The sequence below is a fragment of the Canis lupus genome, chromosome 7, assembly GCF_048164855.1.
Source record: "Canis lupus baileyi chromosome 7, mCanLup2.hap1, whole genome shotgun sequence".
Lineage (NCBI taxonomy): Eukaryota > Metazoa > Chordata > Mammalia > Carnivora > Canidae > Canis > Canis lupus.
The window spans coordinates 57,183,827-57,208,060 of record NC_132844.1 but is presented as its reverse complement, the minus strand read 5'-3'; the positions used below and the strand labels follow the sequence as shown (position 1 = coordinate 57,208,060).

General features: G+C 41.8%; 1 protein-coding gene across 1 annotated transcript in view; it reads right to left on the bottom strand.

Annotated features, from left to right (window-relative positions):
- TNFRSF21 (TNF receptor superfamily member 21) overlaps window positions 1-24,234 on the bottom strand; it is a 69,443-nt gene that overhangs the window by 11,220 nt on the left and 33,989 nt on the right. The window contains exon 4 of the mRNA XM_072832773.1: window positions 11,504-11,769. Within this exon, the coding sequence (XP_072688874.1) occupies window positions 11,504-11,769 (266 nt within the window). The remainder of the gene's footprint in view (window positions 1-11,503; window positions 11,770-24,234) is intronic.

Sequence of the window (24,234 nt, the reverse complement as noted above, 5' to 3'; positions counted from 1 at the left end):
ACTCGCTGAGAACCCACTAGGAAGCCTTTCCCACAAAAAAGCCTTTGAACAATTCTAACCATGAAAAAAAGTTGCATGAATCTTACAAGAAGCTAGCCTTAGGGCGGTGTGGAAGATAGAAAGTAACTTCATAGGAAACTCATGACCTTGAGATAAGAAGGCTCAAGCTCATCTCCATGACTCAAGTGTTTTGAACTTGCTCAATTTGATTAAATTAGTATTATTTAATAAAAATCATTAGGTGGATGCACGCCATTAGAATTAGAATATACCTGGTACATAATTCCAAAACTACGAAAGGGGTTACCTTGAAAAATACTTCTCCCTAATTAACCTCTGACTTACAGTACTTGGCTTCTCAGCTTCCCTGCTGGCGGTAACTCTTACCAACTCTTCGTGTCCTCTTCCATACAGTCGATACTTACACCAATAAATAGGTAATATATATTCTCCACCCAATCCCAGCTCTTCTTTATTTTTTACATTTTTTTTACTTTCACTTTTTTTTTAACACAACATGGCAGCCGAGTGCACCCACTGTTCTGCACTTTGCCTTTTTTTCATTTAAAAACCGTTCTTGAGGTTAGCACATAAATAGCTGACTTGCTCCTTTGGACAAGTGCGGACTGTCCCTCTGTATGGATGTCCCACAGTGTACAGGACCAGGTCTCTGTTGAAGGGCATTTATGCTGCCACCCCTCTTTTATTACAAATGATGCTACGAGGAATACTTGTACATGCAACATTCTACACACATAAAGGAGGTATGTGGGACTATATGTAGGACATATTCCTGGAAGTGCAGGGTCAGTAGTCAACTGCCATATACTTCGGTAGATAATACCAGATGACTCTCTGTAAGGGTTGGACTAATGTACACACACACGTCAATAGATACTGTTCGTTTTTCCCTACACCCTTACAACACAAAAATGGTATCATATCTTCCCACTTCTTACCATCTAAGAAGTTAAAATTGTATTGCAGTGTAGGTTTCCATTTTAATTTTTTCTTATTCTGAGCAAGGCTAGGAAATCTATATACCTTTAAGAGTCTTCAGTATTTCCCTTTCTGTGAGCTGTCTTGTTCACAGACTGTGCATTTTTCTTTTGGGTCATTGGTCTCTTAATTAATTCCTAAAAGCTCTTCATTTTTTTAAGGCCATTAACTCTGTTGCAAACAACTTCTCCTAGTCATTATTCTGTCTTTTGATTTGCCTATGATGTTTTCTGGCTTGTGCATTTATTAAGTAGTTGAATCTTTCTTGTACGACTTCCATGTTTCCTATCATTGTCAGAAGAGACTTACCTACTGTTGTGAGAATAAAAACAAAAAAAGAATTTCCCCATGTTTTTTTCTAGTTCTTTTTTTGGGGACAAGTCATTTTAATGGTTGGTCATTCCAGACTGTCCCCTGACAAAGCCCAACTGTGGATAAATCAAAATTTCTCTGTGAAAAAAAATATTAATGGGAAAATCAGGAGCGACAGCTGACCCTCCCAAAGAATGAGGAATCAGCGTTTAAAATGTTGAAATCAACTGGCATATAATGAAACCTACTGCTAACCGTGATGCAATTTCTTCCTAGCAAGTGTATCTGCTAATGGCACGTGAGTTATAACAGATCAAGAGACAGTCTCATAAACACAGGATAGAGAAGCTGGGCCCAAACTGGAAGTTATTAAGCTTTATCCAGATAGGAGTTTTAGCTTCAAAAATAAATAAAAATATAACCAGCACTGGTAGTTGATGGAGAAAATAAGCTTGTTTTCACAATACTGATTCTAATTTCCGCTCAGTGGATTCTTTGAGAAAGCCAGTGAGGGTGTGGATTAAGGGGTGAAAAGTGTCATCGGCTAATAAATTCGGCCTTTTCTGAACATGGAGACACTGTGTCTCAGGAAAAACAATAAAAGCCCACTTCAAGTCCCCAGAATATCCTGACGTGTGGCTCACATACCTATCCCTCCTATAGAACTGTCAGCTTCTTCAGGGAGGATTCCCTGTTTGTGTGTTTCATTTTGTGTGTGTTTTGTACACATGTATTTTCATCTAGTATCTCTAGTGTCTGGTACAGGGTTCGAAACATAATGAGAGTTCCATTAGTGCTTACTAAATAAGTGACTTATGTTAATCCATCTTAACCTTAAAGGCAATTTTAAAAAGAAAAAAAAAAAGTATGTGTAAATACACATTAGGAGAGAGAGAGTATCGATCTCAAGACCCAAAATTCTGCTTCTACACTTCTCCTTATAAACTGTACACTCAAACTCAACTATCATATTTGATTAATTCTATGATGTATTTTTTTCACATTTTAACATCTCTCAAATAAGGATATATCTTACAACCATAAATGGTAGTGTTTTAATAATTTCCTTAACCATGTATATAACAGTGCATCGTACAATGAACATGTATTTCCAACGAAATAGAGAAATATGTTTGAATTCTAATACCGACCTATACCTCTCAGGACCATGAAAGCTTGCTAGGTAATCACAGATGTCAAGCACCAGACAAGCATCTGCTGAGTATCTATTGTGTCCCAAGGATACTCAGCAGATGCTTGCTCCCCTTCTCCTTAAAAGTACAGAGGGGTATCATTTGCTCTTGAGTTAAAAAAGGAGAATACAGAATTCAAATTTCAACACTGAAGATAGTAGTAAAAATGTGTTGAGCCCCTACTCAATATCAAGTTCAGGATCAGACATTTACACTCATGATCTCCAGTATATACACTTGGTCTCTAATCCTTCCCAGATCCTTACAAGACAGCTATAAATTTACGTTGAAAGTCAAACTGTTGAATCCACCAGTCCCTTCTATTAGTTCTTAGAGATTCAAAGTTCAAACTCTAGCACTTCCATGAAGTGAGACATTGCACCTTTATTCCTCTACTTATAATACTGCATAACAGTGAAAGCTTTCTGAAAAGCTTGGAAACTGAGCAAAACAAAACAAGGTTCTCAGTAAAACAAGTGTTCTTTGCAGAGTCAAAGGCCCAAGAAGATGTTGGTGTGATCAAATAGGTAGGGCTCCACAGGCAGAAACCCAATGGAAAATCTCAGGGATGAGGACCAAAATCCAGTCTTGAAAGAAACTACAGTCTGTTTTTTTTCTTTAAAAATGGCTTTCAAAAAAAAAAAGGCTTTCAAATGGGCAAATATATGTCTGCTATTGTTTTCTATGTATTATTTGGTGGGTCAGTACCCCTGCCTTCTGCTATAACCTTGTAATTGCCTGTGCACCCTTCTGTTAGAACATCTGCTGATCACATTAAATTGTCATTATTTGCACAAAAGTCTTCAATTTGGTAAATGAGCTACTGAAAGGCCCAGAGACCACCTTCCTTCTTTACATAGTACCAGACACACAGCTGGTATCTGACAAGAGGTTGTTGACTAACTGAATGAAACCTTGGAATATGATAATAAGTAGAATGGCTTGAAATGACATTAAAAACCTAAAATCTGGGGCACCTGGGTGACTCAGTAGGTTTAGTGTTTGCTTTCGGCTCAAGTCATGATCCCAGGGTCCTGGGATGGAGCCCTGCGTCTGGCTCCGTGCTCTGTGGGGAGTCTGCTTCTCCCTCTCTCGACCCATTCCCCCTGCTTGTGCGCGCTCTCTCTCTCTCTCTCTCTCTCTCTCTCTCGAGCGCGCGCGCTCTCTCTCTCTCTGTCAGGTAAATAAATAAAATCTTAAAAATAAATAAATAAAAATACATTTAAAATAAATAAGCCTAAAGGCTTATTCACAGGTCTCCCTTCTTTGTACGATGATCATCCTACACATAAGCACCACTCAATGGACCTGGGCCTATTGCGTGACAGCAATCTCATTTTAAAGTCCCCTTCTCACTATACCAAGGGTTCCCCAGAGCTCACTGCCACACCCAGCAAATCAAGAAACTTGACCTTAAATGATCCCTGAGGCTGTGTGTGGTAACATAGCAGAGGGCAGGCACAAGATACAGGCTAGTTCAGTTAACAGCTTGGGGCCTGGGGATAATAATCCTCATTTTCTGAGAGATGACCAACTGGCAAATGGAAGACAAAGACAAATTCGAATAGCCAAAAAACCAGCAGTTAAACATACAGCTGGCACTTGCCTCCATTTGCCCTCACTGTATAAAATTTCTGAAAATAGCTTGTCTCAGTCAGACCATAGAGAAGACAGCTGTATCCTGCAGCTGGGAAACCAAAAAAATCAGCAACTGTAGTTCCCTCTGCAGCAGAAGCAGTGGTACTGTCCTTGCCAAGACAGACTGCCCAGTGCTCTCCATGCTCTTGAGACTCTCCCAGTTGATTGTACAGAGCAAAACCATCCAGTCTCCAAACAGTGTCTACTGTAGTTGGGGGAGAGGAGAGGACTGTCTCTGGGACATAGGTCTCCTGCATGGTTTCTAGAAGGGATCAAGAATCTCTAACAAAAGATCATTCTACTATACCACAGCCCACAACAACATTTGTTTCAGGTCCATTAGTTAAATTACAGTGTAGTTTTAATTCTAGCTAATTCAATAGAAAGAGGGAAGGAGTGATAAGATACCCAAATCCCTGCCTGAGTGGTCCCAATTCTCTCTTTTTATTTTTTTAAAGATTTTATTTATTTATTTATTTATTTATTTATTTATTTATTTATTTATTTATTTTATTTGCATGGGGGTGGGGAGGGAGAGAGAACCTCAAGCAAACTCTGCACAGAGTGTGGAGCCAGATGTGGGGCTCGATCTCACAACCTGAGATCATGACTGAGCCAAAACCAAGAGTCAGACACTTCACTGACTGGGCCACGCTGATGCCACCCAGCACCAATTCCTTATATTTGTGAATCTCTGGTCAAAGCAGATAGCTGAACATTTCTTTATATTATTCAGGCAGTAACACTTTATATTATTTTAAATTATTGTGGTTGTTTTTAATATTATCATTTTTAATATACAGAAAATTCCTTTTTCCATCCTTTATCGAAACAAGACAATAAAGGAACACTGAGATTCAAATCACAATTCTGCTGAACCTGGCCAGTAAGTGTCACTTTATTACCTCACTTTCTTATATCCTCCAGTTTAACAAAACCGTACCTCATTTAATTCTGATAACCACTTGATTTCCCATGTTGAACAGAAAAATCTGAGTCTGAGAAATCATTTACTCAAGGTTTCCTGTAGATAAAATAAACAAGTCCACCCCCTCCAAGCAGGGGGAAGAAAGAGAGGAGAGGAGAGGAGAGGAGAGGAGAGGAGAGGAGAGGAGAGGAGAGGAGAGGAGAGGAGAGGAGAGGAGAGGAGAGGAGAGGAGAGGAGAGGAGAGAAGAGAAGAGAAGAGAAGAGAAGAGAAGAGAAGAGAAGAGAAGAGAAGAGAAGAGAAAGAAGACCTAGAAATTCAGTTGCTCAATTTTGTTACCCTTTTTCTGACAGCCAGTGAGAAAGCAGACTGTTATCTTCACACATACCATCACCTTTGTTTCTTCACTAGAGAAAACATCCCCAGCCTAGGAACATTTGTTCAGGCAGTGAGGAATAAATATTTACTATCAGCGGGAATTTCCAGTTCTCGGGCACTGAACCCAAATGGCAACCCTGATGCTCAACCGTCCACTTTAACAGTGTTGGAACTGGAAGTAGCCACCCCCCCGACAGTAAGTAACTAACTGCTCAGTGTTCAGGATTTAAAGGATCCATTATGTGTATGAGTTGGAGCTACTTGGGAACATTCTTCCAATTCTCTTGCCTCTAGAGCTGAGGAATAACTACAACTATGAATAATAAACATTCACCAAGTACTTACTGTAGGGCATACTCAACTAATTCTCACAACAGCTCATAGGACAGGCACTAATGGTGTTCCCATTTCCTTAGAAATAAACTGAGGCACAGAGGCCAGGGAACTTGCCAGAATGTTCCCAGAGTGACATGCTGCCAGAATGAATTTAACCTGGCACACATCTCCACAATGATGTTCCTATTTGGAGCTGTAACGGCAGATGAGCCATACATCCAAGACTTCCCTCCTCCCACCCTTGTGGATTTATTCCCATTTAACTATGGAAGTATACAAGTTTCTTCCATTCAACCATAAGCTTCCTTGACAGCACTGACTCTTACACTCATCATTGCCAAAAGTGTCTGGTATGATACTGTACACCTAATTTGTTACATAATATATATTCTAACATAGGATCACTTTATCCCTTTGCTCTTTCCCAGGGGAAACTTAAATCCAGATATGAAAACATCAAAAGGAAATAACAGTCAAACTAAATTCTCTTTTCCAGCTATCCTTGAAAAACAAAGGACAAGTAACACTATTTATTTATTTATTTAATCAGCACTTTCCAGACACAGATAAACAGAATTTATCGCTGGAAACCTGCACTAAGTATTCTTGAGGCCAAAGAAAAATGATCTCAGGTAGAAGTTGAAGCTGCAGAAAGTAATGAAGAACAACAGAAAAGCTCAAGATGCAGGTAAATCCATATGGATCTTGACTGGATAAAACAATAATAATTATGCCTTTGGGGAGCTAAAAAATGTGTGGTGTTAAAATTCATGACAATAAAAAACATAATGCAAGAGAAGGATAAACAGAATTAAAGTCCCCTAAGGTTCTTGTGCTGTTTGGAAATAGTAAGAAGTACACACCTATGAAATATCTTCCATAATTTAGGTGTGCAAGTTGTAATCTCTATGCGAATCATTAAAAGTAAAGTAAAACACATGTAACTAACAAGCCGAAAGAGGAGGAAAAGTGGAGTAATAAAAAATACTTGATTAATCCAAAAGAAGGCAAGAAAGAAGAGAAGAAGAAAGAGAGAGAGGACAAATACAAAACAAATAATTGGATAGTAAATTTAAACTCAAATATATGAGGAATTCCATGAGAAATGTAACCACACTCAAATTCTCTAATTAAATGACAACACTGTCGGACTAGATTTTTTGAAACCTTAAATATATGTTACTTACAAAAGACTTTCTTTAAATAAAGCCTCAGTTTTAAAAAAATCAAAATAAAAGGATAGAAAAAAAGAGATAACATATAATTTGGAATGCCGTATTAGGATTTTTAAATAGCTCTGGCAAAGTCCCAATAACTTCCAACTATTGTCCCAATGCTTTGCTGCTTCTACCAAATGCTGATGCCCTGGACAGGAAGACTGCATATGATTCTGGAAGGCTTCAGATGTTGAACTCGAAAAATATGACTCCTACCTCAGATTAAGAAACGATCAGAAGGTGCACGGGGAAATAAACTGGTACAACCAGATAACGGGATATTATTGAGAGCTAAAGACAAATGAGCTATCAAGTGATGCAAGGACATGAGGGAACCCTAGCTGCACATTACTAAGGGAAAGAAGTCAATCTGAAAAGGCTACATACTGCATGATTCCCACTATATGACATTCTGGAAAAGGCAAAACCATGGAGACCATAAAAAGATCAGTGGTTGTCAGTGGTGGGGTAGGAGGGAGGGATAAATAGGCACAGTACAGAGGATTTTTAGGGCAGTCTCAATATTCTGTATGACAGTATAGTGATGGATATATGTCCTCATTACACATTTGTCCAAACCTACAGAATATACAACTTAGTAAGCGCTAAGGCAATGGGCCTACAGTGATTATGTCTATGTCAATGAAGGTTTGTCTTCAGTAAAAAAAAAAAAAAAAAAAAAATGTAGCATTCTGATAAGTGATACTGACAGTGGGAGAGGCTCTGCATATGTTGGAGCAGAAGATATATGGGAAATCTCTGTACCTCCTTCTCAATTTTGTTTTATTTCCCCTCCCCCCTTTTTTAAAGATTTTCTTTATTTATTCATGAGAGACAGAGATATAGGTACAGGGAGAAGTAGGCTCCCTGCAGGGAGCCTGATACAGGACTCGATTGCAGGACCCCAGGGTCACGACCTGAGCCAAAGGCAGACACTCAACCACTAAGCCAACCAGGTGTCCCTCTCAATTTTGTTTTAAACTTAAAACTGCTCTTGAAAACTTAAGTTGTTGTTTTGCTTTGTTTTGTTTAAAAAAAAAAAAAAAAAGGACTCAACAGCATGCCAAAAAGTGAATATTACTATAAAATTTTTTTAGTACATAAAAAAAAAAACTAAAAAAGAAGAAAAAATCAGGCTTTGGATGTGTTTTAATTAAAAAATGGCTAATAGGCCACCATGGTTAATAATGGACCAGCTGTTCTTGACAAAGGCAACTAGAAGGCACACCAGGCTAATCCTTTGAGTGGAACATAACGTGGGTGCTCTCAGGTTCATGAATAGGAAAAAAACATTAACCATTTTCAAACATACACACACAGTCATTTTTACACATTAAGCTTCCATTAACTCTGAGGGCAAAGTCTCAAGTCCCCAGCAGGACCACAATACACAAAGAATACAAATCCATCATAAGTGGAAAGTATAAGTCTCAATTATGCCCCCTGCACTCTGTGTCCTGTTTGACTCAACTAATCTCAGAGATAACCTGCAGACAATTATATACTGTGTGATTAATAAGAGCTGGCAGGCAGAAATCCATGCTCATTGGCTTTTAAAATTAGAGTCAGAGTTGAGTCCACAGTGTTGCTAGACAATAATGGACATTATTAAAACATGGACGAGGAGCTTATTATTGGCTTCTCAGCCTTCATCATCAACAGTTTGCATGAGAACCACAGAAAAAGCTCTAGGATGCATTGATCACACTGTTCCTTAAAAAATAAATAACAAAATGGTTATTAGAATCTTGCTGGATATAGAGAAGAGGAAAGAACTAAAGGGTACAAGAGTTTGGCACTTGGGGACTACATAGTTTACTTTTTCTTATTCTCTGACTCCATGATTTTTGTTAAGAGTCGCTCTCCTTGACATGCAGCCTCCTCCACAGAGTCCTAGGGCCCACCTTTCCCAGCACCTGTGACAGTGCCTGGAATAAAGTAGGTGCTGAATAAACATTTATGGACCTCAACAGGATCATCAGAGAAACATACCAAGGTCATTTGTGATAGTCAATACCCCACCACCATCACCACCACTCCCCCCAAAAAGAGAAGTATCCTGAAGACTACGACCAAATTCTAAATGATTGCTGAGTGTACACAGAAAAATAAGAGAGATGTGCAGAAACCAGAAGCAAAGTAAATTTTACCAATTTTTTTTTTTTTTGGTGAATCTGACCCAACATCATAAACCTCAGTCGATCTTAACAAGGAAGAATGGATTGCCACACAAACTACTGTCTGCTTTCTCAAAATTGAAATGAAGAGAGAATCCCAATTTAGCAGAAACGAAGCCCTATCTATCCTTTATCATGTGCCCTTTCAGCTTAGTCATTTGAAAAAATACTTTAAATCACAAAAGTCATGTGTTTTCATGACAGAAAATAATTTAAAAAAATCACTTCTAATTGTACCACCTGGATTTAATAATATAACATTAACATTTATGCTTTCTCATTTCCCTATGTTTATATTTTCCTATGCTCGTATTTGTTTTTTTCTAATGAGAAACCGCCTCCTTTTCCTTTAAGAATTCATCATAATCATCTTTCCACTTTATCAAATATTCCATTTATCCAAATCCTAACATTACGTCAATCATATTTTACCTTTCTTGTAGGTATCATCAAAAAGATCTAATGGCTTATTCTCCAATATCTGAATCCTTCTTCAGGTCTGCTGCTTGTCCGATAAGCTCTTAAAGTTGACATTTCAAGGAAGCCCATTCACGTTTGCCTCTCAACTCCCTTTATTCAAACTGCAGTCATTTTATTTAATTAGAGATTACATCTTCCTTTCCTTTCTTCAAATCCCGCTACCTGATGCCTAGTTTTAGTTGTGAGCCACACTTCTTTTAAGATTTTATTTATTCATTCATGAGAGACACAGAGAGAGGCAGAGACACAGGCAGAGGGAGAAGCAGGCTCCCTGTGAGGAGAACGATGCAAAACTCCATCCTGTGACTCCAGAATCATGCCCTGAGGCCAAAGGCCAATGCTCAACCACTGAACCACCCAGGTGTCCAGTAAGCCAAAATTCTGGTATCATTCTTAGGAAGTCACAAGACACTGGTGTGTGCCTTTAAATGTTTACCACTGCAACTATTCATAAATATTTTTTTCTGAAATTCCCCATATCAAAGAAGTTAAATATACACCAGGAGTTTAATGACCACTTTTGGCATCGATTAGCACCTATAAATTTTATCCAGTCACTTAAATAAAAGATGCACCTGATGTTTACTTCCATAGTGAAGAAAGACTACACTGTTGGTATAAAAAGAAAGGGGGAAAAAATAAAGAAAAGCACTTGGATCTCTTAAATATAGAAAATTGAGAATGGTAGTGAATTAGAGTTGATGGGGTAAAAGTCTCTCTCCAGCTCTTTAGGTAATGAGTTTAGAGCACTGGAAAAATAACACCGACAGAATGGCCTTTTAAATTTTAAGTGGGTTTTATCAGGTCTCGGTGGCCACATTTTCTTTACTTTGGTAATACATTCAGAAACTTTCATCGAAATCTTCTGAGACATATAAGTCAATACTCAAATTTGTACTTAATTCATGGCCTTTCAGGGAAGCATGCTATGATTAAGGAAAAGCTAAATAAAATCAGTTATGTTATGATCATAGCTACCATTTGTAAAACACCTTCAATGCATCGAGTATCCTATATACTTCATTTCTAATCGTAATTAGCCCTATAAGGCTGGCTTACACGTGAGAAAACAGAAGCAGAGAAAGCTGAAGGAACTTGCCCTTGGTCACCCAGCTAATAAGTGTCAGAGCCAGGATTCAAATCTGGTGCTGCTGCCCGGCTCTAAAGCCAAAGCTCAGTGACCAGAGTCTATAAATAAATGACACTCCTAGGTCCCCTCGGTTCCCATCTGATGTACAGGTGGAACAAGCCCAGAAGGAATGATCAATCCTGCTACCCACTGCTGTCAGCATATCTGGCTGTATGCCTGATGCTAGCTAGATCATACCCCAAACATGATGATTCTCAAATGTGCATCTTAGGGAACTTCTTAAAATACTGATTTTTGGTCCTCCCCTAGAGATTCTGATCTTATTGATTTTGGGGGGGGGGCGCTAAGTATCAGAATTTTTTTAAAGTTCCTAGTTGAGGGGCACCTGGGTGGCTCAGTCGGTTGAGCGGCTGCCTTCAGCTCAGGTCATGATTCCAAGGAACTGGGATCACGCCGGGCATTGGGTCCCTGCTCGGCAGGGAGCCTACTTCTCCCTCCCCTCTGCCCCTACCCTCGCTCATGCTCACTCTCTCTCTCAAATAAATAAATAAAATCTTTTAAAAAATAAAAATTAAAAAAAAATAAAGTTTATAGATGATTCTAATGGACAACCTCTGTGAACCTTTGCCCTAGAAGGGGAATGTGTGTGAACCTAAACACCTGGTAGCAGTATTTTTCCTTATTACATATACTTGGTAAAATCTGACTACAGAAACCAAAAGGTTAGTTGGAAAGACCAACAACCCAGGTACATTACCTGGGCCGTATCTTCCATCAGCCCCCGAATCTTCTCCACAACATCATTGCGCCGGTGCTGGCGGAGGGCACTAATTAGTTGGGCAAGGCTGGCCTCAGGACCCCGGATGGTCCAGTGCTGCAGAGCTGCGTAGGCCCGCTCATGGTCCGCCGTGTACCCATTGGAGAAAGCAGCCACTTCTCTCTCACTGGCATTGCACAGGAACTGATAGATGTCCTTCCACTGGCTTCCAACTTGGGCTGCTACGAGTTTCAGGATGTCAATCCCTAACCCAGAGAGAAAATAAGATTAAAGACAAACACACACACACACACATACACAAAAAGACAAACACACAGGCATGGAAGGAAAGGTCTTTATATATAGCCATTCTGTTCTAATAAACTAAAAAAAGCATGCTCTCCCATAGTTACATGCCAAAGGAATAGACTGCCTTCCATAAAGCACTTAGCATAGGCAGCCCATCCCGGGGAATAATTAGGTACCCTCCTATAAATTTCACTTCCTGAATGTGGAGCCAAAAAGAAGGAGCAATCCTGGAAGGACAATAAATTGCCCTGATAAAGCTGTTTCAAAAGCCAAACCCAAACAAAATAATCAGTGATTCTTTTATTACTGCTAAAAACAAGTGTCACCAAAGAGAGGCCCCCTAGACTAAAAAAGTGGTGACTTCATGAAATTAAGAAAAAGGTAAGCCATGGATTAAAACTGCAGTGGAGTTGAGCCAGCATTGTCTGGGTAAAGGATCTTCAGATTCTGGCAATAGTATCCTTCAAGTCAAACAACAGTGTGCCCAGCCATTCCAGCCCAAGGCATTCCTGGCTCTAATTGTATGTTCAACAAGCAAGTTTCTGATCTATTATTCAGTCTTGTAAGTTGACCTGTACAGTTATAACGGAGACAATAACCAAAATGATAGTATAATAACAATCACTATGATCTCCTAGGTTTTATGTTAAGGTATTAGCTCATGGAACGTCTTTATAAAGCATTAACATTCCAATTGCACAGACAAGACAATAACACCTAGAAAAATTAGATAATTTGCCCAAGATCACAAAGGTAGCTGAGTGGAAACAGAACCCAACTTACTGGACAGTGTATTATACTGTCATTCCAGCTTATCAGTCACTTATAAACTCAGTGGATGTGGGTCTGCAGTATGCAGATCTGATGAAAGCAGGGCCAAATGCCAAGTCAAGTCTTGAAGCTTGGAAGCTGCAAGCTCAAGATGACAGGGACCGTCTGTGAGGGGAAGCTTTCCCTGAGCAGCACACTCTGGTGTCTTCCTCTTCACAGCACCTTCTCTGTGAATTTATATACTGGCTTTGCCCAAATTGATAAATGGGGTCATACAGAACCTCACAGTATGGCACCTGGCACTTTACCACAACAGGGATGGGTGAATCCTCTCAGCCAATACCCTGTCTCTGAAAGGTATTCCATATCCACATGCCCAGATACCAGAGTTATAATAGTTAACAATGTCTTTAAAATACTACTAAAAAAAAAAAGTCATTTCCAAGTGAAGTAGGAAAACAAAAAACAAAAAACAAAAAAAAAGGAAAAGAAAATAAAGAGGAGCTTCCTGTTACAGAAAATCGAATTTTTCAATTAACTAGAGGTTAACCAGGAGGGAAAAAAAAATCTGTGTTTGCTCCCATCAGTTGTTGGGCAAAATATTTCTAAAATTAGCTCTCAATTTTTGCCTAAGAAAAGAGCAATACTCATCCCAGAAGTTTCTTTGAAAATGGAGGACCCGCTGTTTCCTCAACATAAATCCTTACTCCACCATGCAAACCTATAGAGACAGATGAGCTGCAAGACTGCATACACATCCTGAATCAACCATCCACAAATGGCTTTTAAAAAATAAGTTCCTAGTAGAAGGCTGCTTTCTTGTCGACTCTGAGTAGAATGCCACATAATGAGGCATTACTGAGCTTTTCACATGATTTTCCCTGGCAGTGTGAAATACACTTGAACCAGTTGCTTTTCAATTTTCATGGCAATGTTTAGCCAGATATAGAGCTTTTGATTTCAAGCAACAGACTCCTCGGGGAAAAAAAAAAAATTCCATGTCCTACTTAAAAACCCTGCAGGTAATTTTAAGGAGCAAGCCAGCTCTTTGTGATTCGGTAGTTTCTTCCAAATACCAAAACGCATATTAGTTCCTGAATCTTAATTGAAGTTAATTTAACGAAAGCCCGCAGTGTCTTACATGAAAACACGACTGCATTTTCTTGTACATGGGACCTTTGCTTAAATCTTCATAATGCCGATGACAGTGTGGCTTTGGGCAAACCACTAACTGTCATGTCCATTTCCTCATTTGTACAATGGACATACTCCCTATGGTCCCTGGGGATGAGCTGATTAACATTTTCTATAGAGTTGATTTATTTTTGGAAGTACCCCATCATTATAAATGCTCCATATACTGAACACTAAAACTTAAGACTAAATGCATTTCTGATGCAAATATACAGACTCTATAGGGTAATTACAGAGTTTTAAAGGCTCAAACATAAGAACAGTTTCCTCTTCCAAAACCAGTTTCCTCTTCATACTTTTTCTTCAGCCACAAAACAAAGAAAAAAAAGAGGAAAAAAGAAAACCACGAAGAATGGATACAATGAGACTTTCCTTCAACTCACATTGACTGGAAGCTAAATTTAAGGTGGGAAACTTTTCTCTGGAGCTAACAAGTTTATTTCTTTTCTTTAAAATTCTGGCATGGTACCCTTAGGAGGGAAAGAAGGAGAGGTCAACAAACTTTTTCTGTAAAGGACAACAGTAAACATATTAGGTTTGGAGTGCCGCACGCTCTCTTGCAATTCCTGGACTCTTGCAATGTGAGAGTAGCCATAGGCAATACAACATGAGTGTGGCTGTGCTCTAATAAAAAACCTTATTCACAAAACCCAGTAGGGGCCTGGATATGGTGCCCACACTGAAGTTCACCAACCCCTGAAATTGTTGCAGTTTAGAGGGACTGTGGCTAAATTATCAAACTGCATAAAGATTTAGAAAAGCATTTTGTTAAAAGAAACACCCCTACACATACACACACACACGCACACACACAGGTGTGTGCACGCGTGCGCACGCAAATACACATACACACACACGAGACAATGCAAGTTTCTACCAATTATTAATTAATGTGACATCAGGGTAAGTGAAACGGAGACCAACTCTCTGGCTGACCAAGTGCCCCAGTCACCTGTCCCGTCAGAGTTCCAAGTTTTCATCCAGATGTGTTGAATAGATCTGACTCACTTAGCTGAAAATGATGCCAAGTCTCTTTTTTCTTAGGTTGAAAAACAACACATCCCTCAACCCACCAAAGCATTGACAGGGGTATGGAGCTTAACTCTGCTTTTCCTGTGATGTCAGGTCCTAGCGCTCTGAGAATGAAGCTTCCAAAGAAATCGTCACAGGAGTCAAGCAAGCCCTTATCCACCAGATGCTGTTCTTGCCAGGAGCTGTGTGCAAAAAGGGGCCCTGGCCCCAGGACAGAGCTTTTGAATTTTAAGGTATAGGTTGTGGAAAGATCATGAACTTAGCCATCACAATTTATGGTTTCATGCCATGACTTGTCAGTTGTGTGACCCTGGAAAATGACCACTTCTAAGATTTCAGTATCCACGCCAATAAAATGACAATACCACCTCTCATTCATAGGGTAGGTAAGGCAATGTATGGGACCAGGTAGTAAAACCGGCAAGCCAGGAGCCTGCAAGCACATGGGTTTTGCTTCCTCCATCCCCTCCATCTCTACACGACAAGTCGTGGGGGCAATGGACCTAAAAGGCGGCAGGGGTTTTGCAGAGACATAGGTTTTAACACCAGGACTGCAGGCACTGAACAATGAAGGCAAGCACCACAGCTCTGGCTCCTGTGCTTTTCAGAATCTCACTGGTACATGTCAGAAGGAGCACCGTCACACAGAAGGGCACCATCCACAGAAAGGCAAATGCCAAAGAAAAAAACAAGCAGGGCGTCCCATCAGTACCCACTGCTGACACCGCCCAGATCTCCTGTCAGGGAACTCAGGAGCAGAGGCATGAGGTCATCGACTGGGCTACTGTGGAAGAAGTGACATTCTCTAGTGCATTCTAAAATCCTGAATTGGATATCATCTGGGTGACAACAGTAATTTGAGGCTCATTTTTTTAAAGTCTCATGTCAGCTCCAGTATGCAAAAAAAAAAAAGAGTTCCACCTCTTCATAAAAACCTGAATCGACCTTTATAATCAGAGAGGGTATTAAAGCTCTTTCCTTTTAGAGAGAAATATCAGAAATGAGTGCCATCATTAAAACCCACATGAAAGCCTCCCTGGACGAGGTATGAAGGACAGTGGTGATGGAACCAGAGGAAACAAAGGCCGTCTGTAATGCACAACACAGAACCCAGATTCACGCTCTACACCTGGATTCGCACAGAATGGGTGCGTGGGAGAGATGAGTAGGTTATAACCTTTGTGATGGTACCAAGTCCTCATCACTTAAAAGACTCAGCAGGGGCACCTGGGTGGCTCAGTAGGTTAAGCGTCTGCCTTCGGCTCAGGTCATGATTCCAGGTGCCTGCTGAGCAGAAAGCTTGCTTCTCCCTCTCCCTCTGCCCCTCCCTCTGCTTGTGCTCTATCTCACTATCTCTGTTGCTATCTCGGCCTCTCTATCAAATAAATAAAATCTTCAAAAAAAAAAAAAAAAGACTCAAGCATTCCCACTGCATCTCCCATACTTGTGAAATGTAATATCCCTTCTTGTTACTCTTCAAGAAAGAAAGGTAGAGGGACTAATACTGAGATAATCCCCATCAAGGTCATTAATACACAACCTCCTCCCAGGACAGATGACTCCATAGTTATCCCTATGCCGGTTTCTCTACACACCGCAGTCTCTCCTGTGAGTACACACAAAAAACAGGAGACACGAGCTCAGCATTATCTCCCTTCTACCATCCCCCTAATTCCTGCCCCCAGACATTACTCTCTGTTAGTACGCGCTGTGATCTCAGCCTTACAAACTGCAGGTACAGGGGTGAAGATGGGTACAGCACGTTCAATGTATGTACAGAGCAACATACATCAAGTTCGAAATCTGAATCAAAGCGTGGCTTTAGCATACCTAGAATTGAGCTTCTTCCCTCCACTACGGTCATGTCCTCATTGATACCTTTTCTGACCACCTTCTGCCCAAGCCCCAGGTCGACTTGACTACCATTATCCCTAGCACCTCCCAGAGCAAAGTGCATACTAGGAATACAGTGAACATCTTGAATGCATGAACGAACAAATGAACGAATGACAGCCTTTTTTGACAGCTTTCCCCTCTTGCCTGACCCCCCTTCCCCACTTTTTATCATCTCATTAATCTCTATAACTGCAGCCATTGAGAAACTGAGGAGCCACGTGCCAACACACCCTTGCCATGAAGCCATGCCAGATGTCCTGCGATCAACAATGAGTGGAAGCTGGGCTTCCCAGCATAGGAACCCCGCTCTTAGGCAAGAGCCTCTCCCTCTGTCGCCTCCCTCTTCCCCATGAGGGTGGCCCACCACATCCATGTCAGGAGCCAGAGGAAAATCTCCCGGATTCTTCCCCTGCAGGGAGAAGCTGTCTAGACCAAGGTCTGTCTGGCCCAATTACACAGTAAGTGCTCTAAAAGCAACAAACCCAAAACATGAGCATGTGTTTTGTAGTAACTAGTATATCATAGGATGATTAAAAAATGAGATAGCAACAGGGATCACTCCCAACACATTACACAGGAAACTGCTTTATCAGTGATTGGGAGCTTAGAATGCCCCAAGTTAAAAACACTCCTTCCCTAGTTGAAGAATAAATGTTAGAGGAACTGCTTAGACTTCATTTTAACCTAAAAAGTGACTTCTGAAGCGGAATTAATCACTATCTTATTGAAGGTTCAGTGGACAATCATTGTGAGCTCAGATGAATCTCATTAACTACTAAAAATACCACTGTGCAAAGTGTTCTCATAAAACTAATGATGGACTGTTTACCATGACAAGTTCTATCAAAACAGTAGACAACTCTCCAGATGGAAAAAACAGATATCACTGAAGCTATGAGGAAAACTAATAACCTTTCATTTCATTCCATGGAGGCAAACAAAAAGCACAAAGCCAAAAATGTCTCCTTCCTCCTGGTCTTAGTCTGTGTTTCATGCTGTTTGCTCATTTATTTATCCAATGAAAAGTTCTTGAGCGGTTATCCCACACATGACACTATTCTAGGCCCCGGGGGCATGGAAAAACACAGAGCAGAACAAAAGCCTTTCCTCGTGAAGCCTGCATTCTACCAAGGGATGTGAGAAGTAATGAAATATTTAGTGATAGGGACGTTTGGTTGGCTCAGTGGTTGAGCATCTGCCTTTGGCTCAGGTCATGATCCTGGAGTCCTGGGATCGAGTCAGCCTGCTTCTCCCTCTGCCTATGTCTCTGTCTCTCTCTCTCTATGTCTCTCATAAATAAATTAATTAAATTTTAAAAAAACAAGAAATATTTAGTGATAGATAGGGAGGTATACTAAAGAGAAAAATAGAGCAAGGGCTGGGGATGCAAGGGTATTTTAGATACAGGGCCTTCTCCCTCAATGTCTGAAAGAAATGAGGTACAACATTTGAATCAAGACCCACAGGTGGTAGGACAGCAAGTCATTCAGGTATGTGAGGGAATGGAACCCCAGGCAGAGAGAACAGCAGGTATGGAGGAAGGAAGGGTGTTGGCACACACAGGGAGAAGCAGAGAGGCTGATGTGGTGAAAGCCAGTGAGCAGGGGGCAGAGTACGGGGGTCATAAGCTAAGAGACAAATGGTGAAGGGGGAGTGCAGACAGATATGGGTCTGTAGGCTGGGACTGTGCATGCAACAAAGAGTCACTGGAGACTTTTAAACAAAGTCTCAATGTCTCAGTCTCGAATGGCACCATCTAACTTACATTTGAACAGGATCATCCGGGCTGTTGTGTCAAGAATACATGGAAGGGGCATGAGCAGAAGAGGAGCCACCAGTCGGGAGGCCACAGCAATCATCCAGAGGAGGGGATTGATTGGGTGAGAGAGGTGATGAAAGGAAATCGTCAACTTCTGTATATATTTTGAAGGAAAAGCTGATGGGATTTGCTACTGGGTTTGCTAACTACGGGGTGCGAGGGAAGGGAAGGAGTCACCCTCTGCTCTGGTCTGAGCAACTGGAAGGCTGGAGTGGGCACCTCTTTCTGTAATGGGTGACTGATGTGGAGGTGTCGTTTGGGATTTATACATCCTAGGTGTCATGCATCTAGACATCCCGGGTCTGTCAAGCAAGGGTAAGGATATTCGCATGTTGCATTCAAGTACAAGATCCAGGCTGGATCTCCGCACTTGGGAACCACCAGCAGATAGACGGTATTGAAAAGTCTGGGTCACCCAGGGAGGGGGCGTGTGCAGGCAGAAAAGAGGTGCAAGTCCTGAGCCCTGGGGCTGTCCACTGTTCACAAATCAAGTTAAAGAGGAGGAACCAGCCAAAGAGATGGAGAAGGAATAGCCAGGGAAGTGAGAGGAGGACGAGCAGAGAACACTGTCCTGGCAGCCAAGGTAAGGAAATGTTTGGTGGAAAAAGCCATCAAGAATGTTAAATGTTGCCAATAGGCCAGGCAGAGGAAACTAAACCCAACAGTGCAGTCAGAACCATGTTGTCAGACTCTAAGGAAAAGACGCAAGATGGTGGCTAAGATACTGCCCGTAGTTCACTGATTCTAAGACATTCGAATGTGTTATTTGAGTCAATGTCTTTTCATAGCTTGGTTACAGTGGGTTTTCTTCCTTGGTGGTATATAAAAAACTGTCACCATCAGTGATGTCTTAGATTTGATAAAATATAGTAAGATTCGGGGCACCTGGGTGGCTCAGCGGTTGAGCGTTTGTCTTTGGCTCAGGTCATGATCCTGAGGTCCTGGGATCGAGTCCTGCATCGGGCTCCCAGTACGGAGCCTGCTTCTCCCTCTGCCTGTGTCTCTGCCTCTTTCTCTGTGTCTCTCATGAATAAATAAAATCTTTTATATATATATATATATATATATATATATATATATATCTTTTATATATATATATCTTTTATATATATATCTTTTATATATATAAATATAGTAAGAGTCATTATTTTTTGAACATTAAACTTGAACCCACCTATTTTCTAAAATTCGACATACCATCGGCATACTGAATATGTCAAGTTCTATGCATACCCTGCAATGTCAACAAGCAGTTACTCGTCAAGAAAGATCACCAGCAATCTAGAAACAACTCCTCCTTGGCAAAATCTGCTTACGTGACACCTGACCAGGTTGGATTGAAGGGCACTGATTTTAAGGATTTTTTGTTGTTGTTTCTGTTGGTATTTTTATCCTATGTGGGGGAAATGCTCATTTGTTTTTCAATAGCCTAAACAGCTTAAATATAAACGCTGTTAGTTAGATAAACTACAAAATAAAACATGTTGAAAAAAGAAACACCTCCCCCCTAAAAGCCTAGAGGAAGAAGTCATCAGTGGGCGAGCCTGAGGAGGACAGCAGCCGGTGACCCCCAAGGGCAAAAGCCCATCTCTGGCCACTTTGGTCACGAGAAAATGCTTTTTAGGCTACAGTGATAAGAGGTTTTCCTCCTGCCACAGTTCCGTCTGCTGCACAACCCTCAGACGTCCTCAGAGGTTAACCAGAAAGGTGCTGTCTGCTGGAAGTGGCATCGCTGGAAGCAAAGGTGGAAAAGGCAGTGGGGCGAGGGGTTAAGTGGGAAAAAGCCTCTTCCCCTGCTAGAGAATCACTGCAGTAGGGCGGCCCTGGGGACAGAGCAAAGGGCCCAGCAGCCTCCCCCCGAAACAATCTGCTGCTCCCTTCTGCCTAGCCTCCTGGTGTTTACACTTCAAGTCTACTTCCCATAGGAAATTTGAGCAGACAGAGAGGTGACCGTCTGGAATTTTTAGTCAAGGAGGCTTCAGGCAAAGAAGGAAGGTTTCTTTGGTTGCAGCTGTCTGCTGTCTGGGGCTGAGAAAACCAGCACGTTCCACAGATGCGACTTCCGACTTGCAGGACTCCAGCACCTCTGACTTATCTGTCACAGCCTTTATTTTTAACACAGCCTCCAGAGCCTTGAGGCCACTGGGTATGTGGCTTTAGAATGTTCCCCTTTCAAGCAATCCAAGAAAAAAAAGTAGGAAGTCAATGTGACTTCTATAAAGGACAACACACTGGCGACAATTTTGTAGTTGTTTTACTTCAGAACAAGCTAGGCTTTGCTAAGGGAAAGAACATTTTCTTTTCTTTTCTTTTCTCTTTAAGATTTTCCGTATTTATTCATGAGAGACACAGGCAGAGGGAGAGGCAGGCTCCCTGCTGGGAACCTGATGTGGGACTCGATCCCAGGACCCCCGCGGGATCACGCCCTGAGCCAAAGGCAGCCGCTCAACCGCTGAACCACCCAGGTGCCCCAAACTAACATTTTCTTAATGGAGTATCACACACACACACACACACACACACACACAATCAACCATAGAAACCTAGACATTTCTAGCCTCAGGTGATTCATGGGAAATTCAGATTGTAAGAATCAAGGGGCAGTATATAGAGTCAGACTAATGCCCAAGTTTAAAACCAGGCATTGCCACTTCCTAGCTGTGCGACCTGGAGCGAGTTACTCCCTCTAACTCAGTTTCCCCATCTGTAAAATGGTGACGATAGTGGCCTGCCTCCCAGGGTTATAGCAATTAGGTTAATATTTAGAAGATACTTAGAGTAATGGGGATCCCTGGGTGGCGCAGCGGTTTGGCGCCTGCCTTTGGCCCAGGGCGCGATCCTGGAGACTCGGGATCGAATCCCACATCGGGCCCCCGGTGCATGGAGCCTGCTTCTCCCTCTGCCTGTGTCTCTGCCTCTCTCTCTCTCTCTGTGACTATCATGAATAAATAAATAAAAAAAATCTTTAAAAAAAAAAAAAAAAAAAGAAGATACTTAGAGTAAGATGTGGCGCTCAGTTAGCATGAGACAAGTCTTTGTTGAAGAAAAGTAAACAAGACTTAATGGGAACAGAAATCTTTCTTGTAAGGTTAGAAAAATAGGTCTCGGGGATCCTTGGGTGGCGCAGCGGTTTAGCGCCTGCCTTTGGCCCAGAGCGCGATCCTGGAGACCCGGGATCGAATCCCACGTCGGGCTCCCGGTGCATGGAGCCTGCTTCTCCCTCTGCCTGTGTCTCTCCCTCTCTCTCTGTGTGTGTGACTATCATAAAAGAAAAAAAAAAAAAAAGGAAAAATAGGTTTCGTAGTGACAGTGCAGCAGGTGATCTTTGCATCTCAGAATCGCTTGATGATCTTGCCTATGTTGATACCAAAAAAAAAAAAACAGCCCACAATGTCACTTTAGGGAGTGGACAAGTACTTATTATCAAATTCCTAACACGCTTCATTTGTTCTTCTCTGAACACTGCATATAGTAGTTTTCGTAATTCAGTTAAAAATGTTTAAAGTCATTTCTGAAACCTGATGGAAGAGAATATTGATACTGTTTCAATACACTCGGGGCTCAGCTTCCAGTTACCCAACATCTGTCCCCTAACCATCCACTGCAACCTTCCAGATTTATATCAGGAAACACCATCCCAATTTCACTGCATTGCCATCCCAGTTTGGCTGACTGAATCTTACTGCTTTCCCGGGAAAGAGGAATGAGGGCTGCAGAGCTGGGTTTCCTTCACCACCCCCAGAAAGACCTGACCCACCCACAGGGGGAAGGAAACCACAGTTTGGGAAGAAAGGAAACATATCTCCTAAGCCTAGATCATTGGGATTTGTAAGGACCTAGACCTAAGAGTGTTGTTCCCGAGTAAAACCTAGAGAAAACGCAGATGAGAAGGGATAGGTTTTGCCTGTTTGCTAGGTAATGTGGGATGATGTCATGTACTGCTTTGCTGGAGCGGTGGGTGGTAGAGAGGAGACAGGACGGAAGAAACAAAAATTCTATGACCAGAAATTCTCAACATCTAAAATGTAGCTCGGTTCAAGGACTGTGTCTAAACTTTTCAAATAAGAACACAAGCAAATTATGTCCTGGTTCTGAAGCAGCCCTGTTTCCCCAAAGAACAGCCTTCACATACAGATTGGGGTATCAATCTCATACAAATAAAGTTATGCAATCAACTATTCAAATAAGAGGTTTAACCACCAAGCCAGCTGGTCTGCACTTTAACTTCTTCTTTGGGTTTCAAGCCTGAGATCCCGAAGCAGTTTAGTTGTGGGTTGTTTTCAACTTCACCGTTCCGTTTCTGCGGCACTGAAGGATAGGGTTTTAGAATGGAAGACGTTGGAGATACTTGAATCCCAGACCTTCATCGTACCAGTGAGCACAAGTGGGCTGCACAAGCTCCTTCCCTCGGCACAGCTTCCCTCAGCCAACACTGCCCCACTGCACCTGCCCCCGAGTATGGTGTGTGCCCCTCTCCCATGGCCCCAGGCTGCACCGTCTCCTCAGCAGTGCTCCTCACAGGAGCAGGTGGGAGCAAGCAGAATTTCTTCCTCTCACCCTTGAGAACATCTGACAATCAGATGCCATGTGCCACACAGACAGTTCCTCTCAAGCTGTCTTTGTACATCAATTAGGCTGAGACATGCTACGGCCAATGTTCTTAGTAGAGAGAGGTGTTTTCTCTGCAGCCATTTCTCCTGGCCTATATGACTCATTAAGTCTCACCTCTGATGGAGTTCTACTTGGGTTGAAAATCAGATACAACCGCCCCTCCACCCTGACCTTAGTTCTCCAGGAATGCTTAGTACACCTCAACGTCCTGACCTTTCTATGAGGAAAGAGACAAAGAAAAAAAAGGCGAGCAAGCAGCTTTATCAATATTACCTATGAATTTCCTATGATCTCATTTGAGCTTCATAAACAACCCCATGAGACAGGATTATGTCCACATTCCAGATAGGAAAACTGAGAAGAGGTTCAGTAGCTTGGCACAGTTGCCTAGTGAGGGCACAGAGTCAAAATCCAGGTCAATCAGACTCATCCCATCGGCCCTTATGTCTCTGCACCATGCTGCCTCCCAAGACTAAGCAAAGTGTTACCAACCCTGTCTTTCTTGAGTCTTGGTTGCTTCTTTGAACATAAATCTTTTTTTTTTTTTTTAAGATTTCATTCATTTATTCATGAGAGACACAGAGAGAGAGAGAGGCAGAGACATGGGCAGAGGGAGAAGCAGGCTCCCTGTGGGGAGCCTGATGCAGGACTTGATCCAGGACCCGGGGATCACACCCTGAGCTGAAGGCAGATGCTCAATCACTGAGCCACCTAGGCATCCCTTGGTTGCTTCTTTGAACATATATCTTTAGAATATGTCTTCCACCAACCCATACTCCCCCCTTCATGCGGGTCATAGGAAAGGAGACAAATGGAAAGAAAAATCTGCTATAATGATTTGTTTTCAATAGCCTAGGTTTCAGCTGTCTGCCCACACCCCACCCTTCCTCCTCCAACCAATGGAGAGACACGGGTGAGCAGCAGTGCTGCACACTAGTTACCGGCTCAGAATCCAAGGCTGACTGCCTGAGGGCCAGTCCTGGCTCCCCACGGACTTGAGATGTGACCTGTCAGGTCATGTAATCCTTCTGTGCCTCCGTTCTTAATACGAAAAACGGGCATGACCCTGACATTAGAAGGTCATCATGAGAACTAAAAT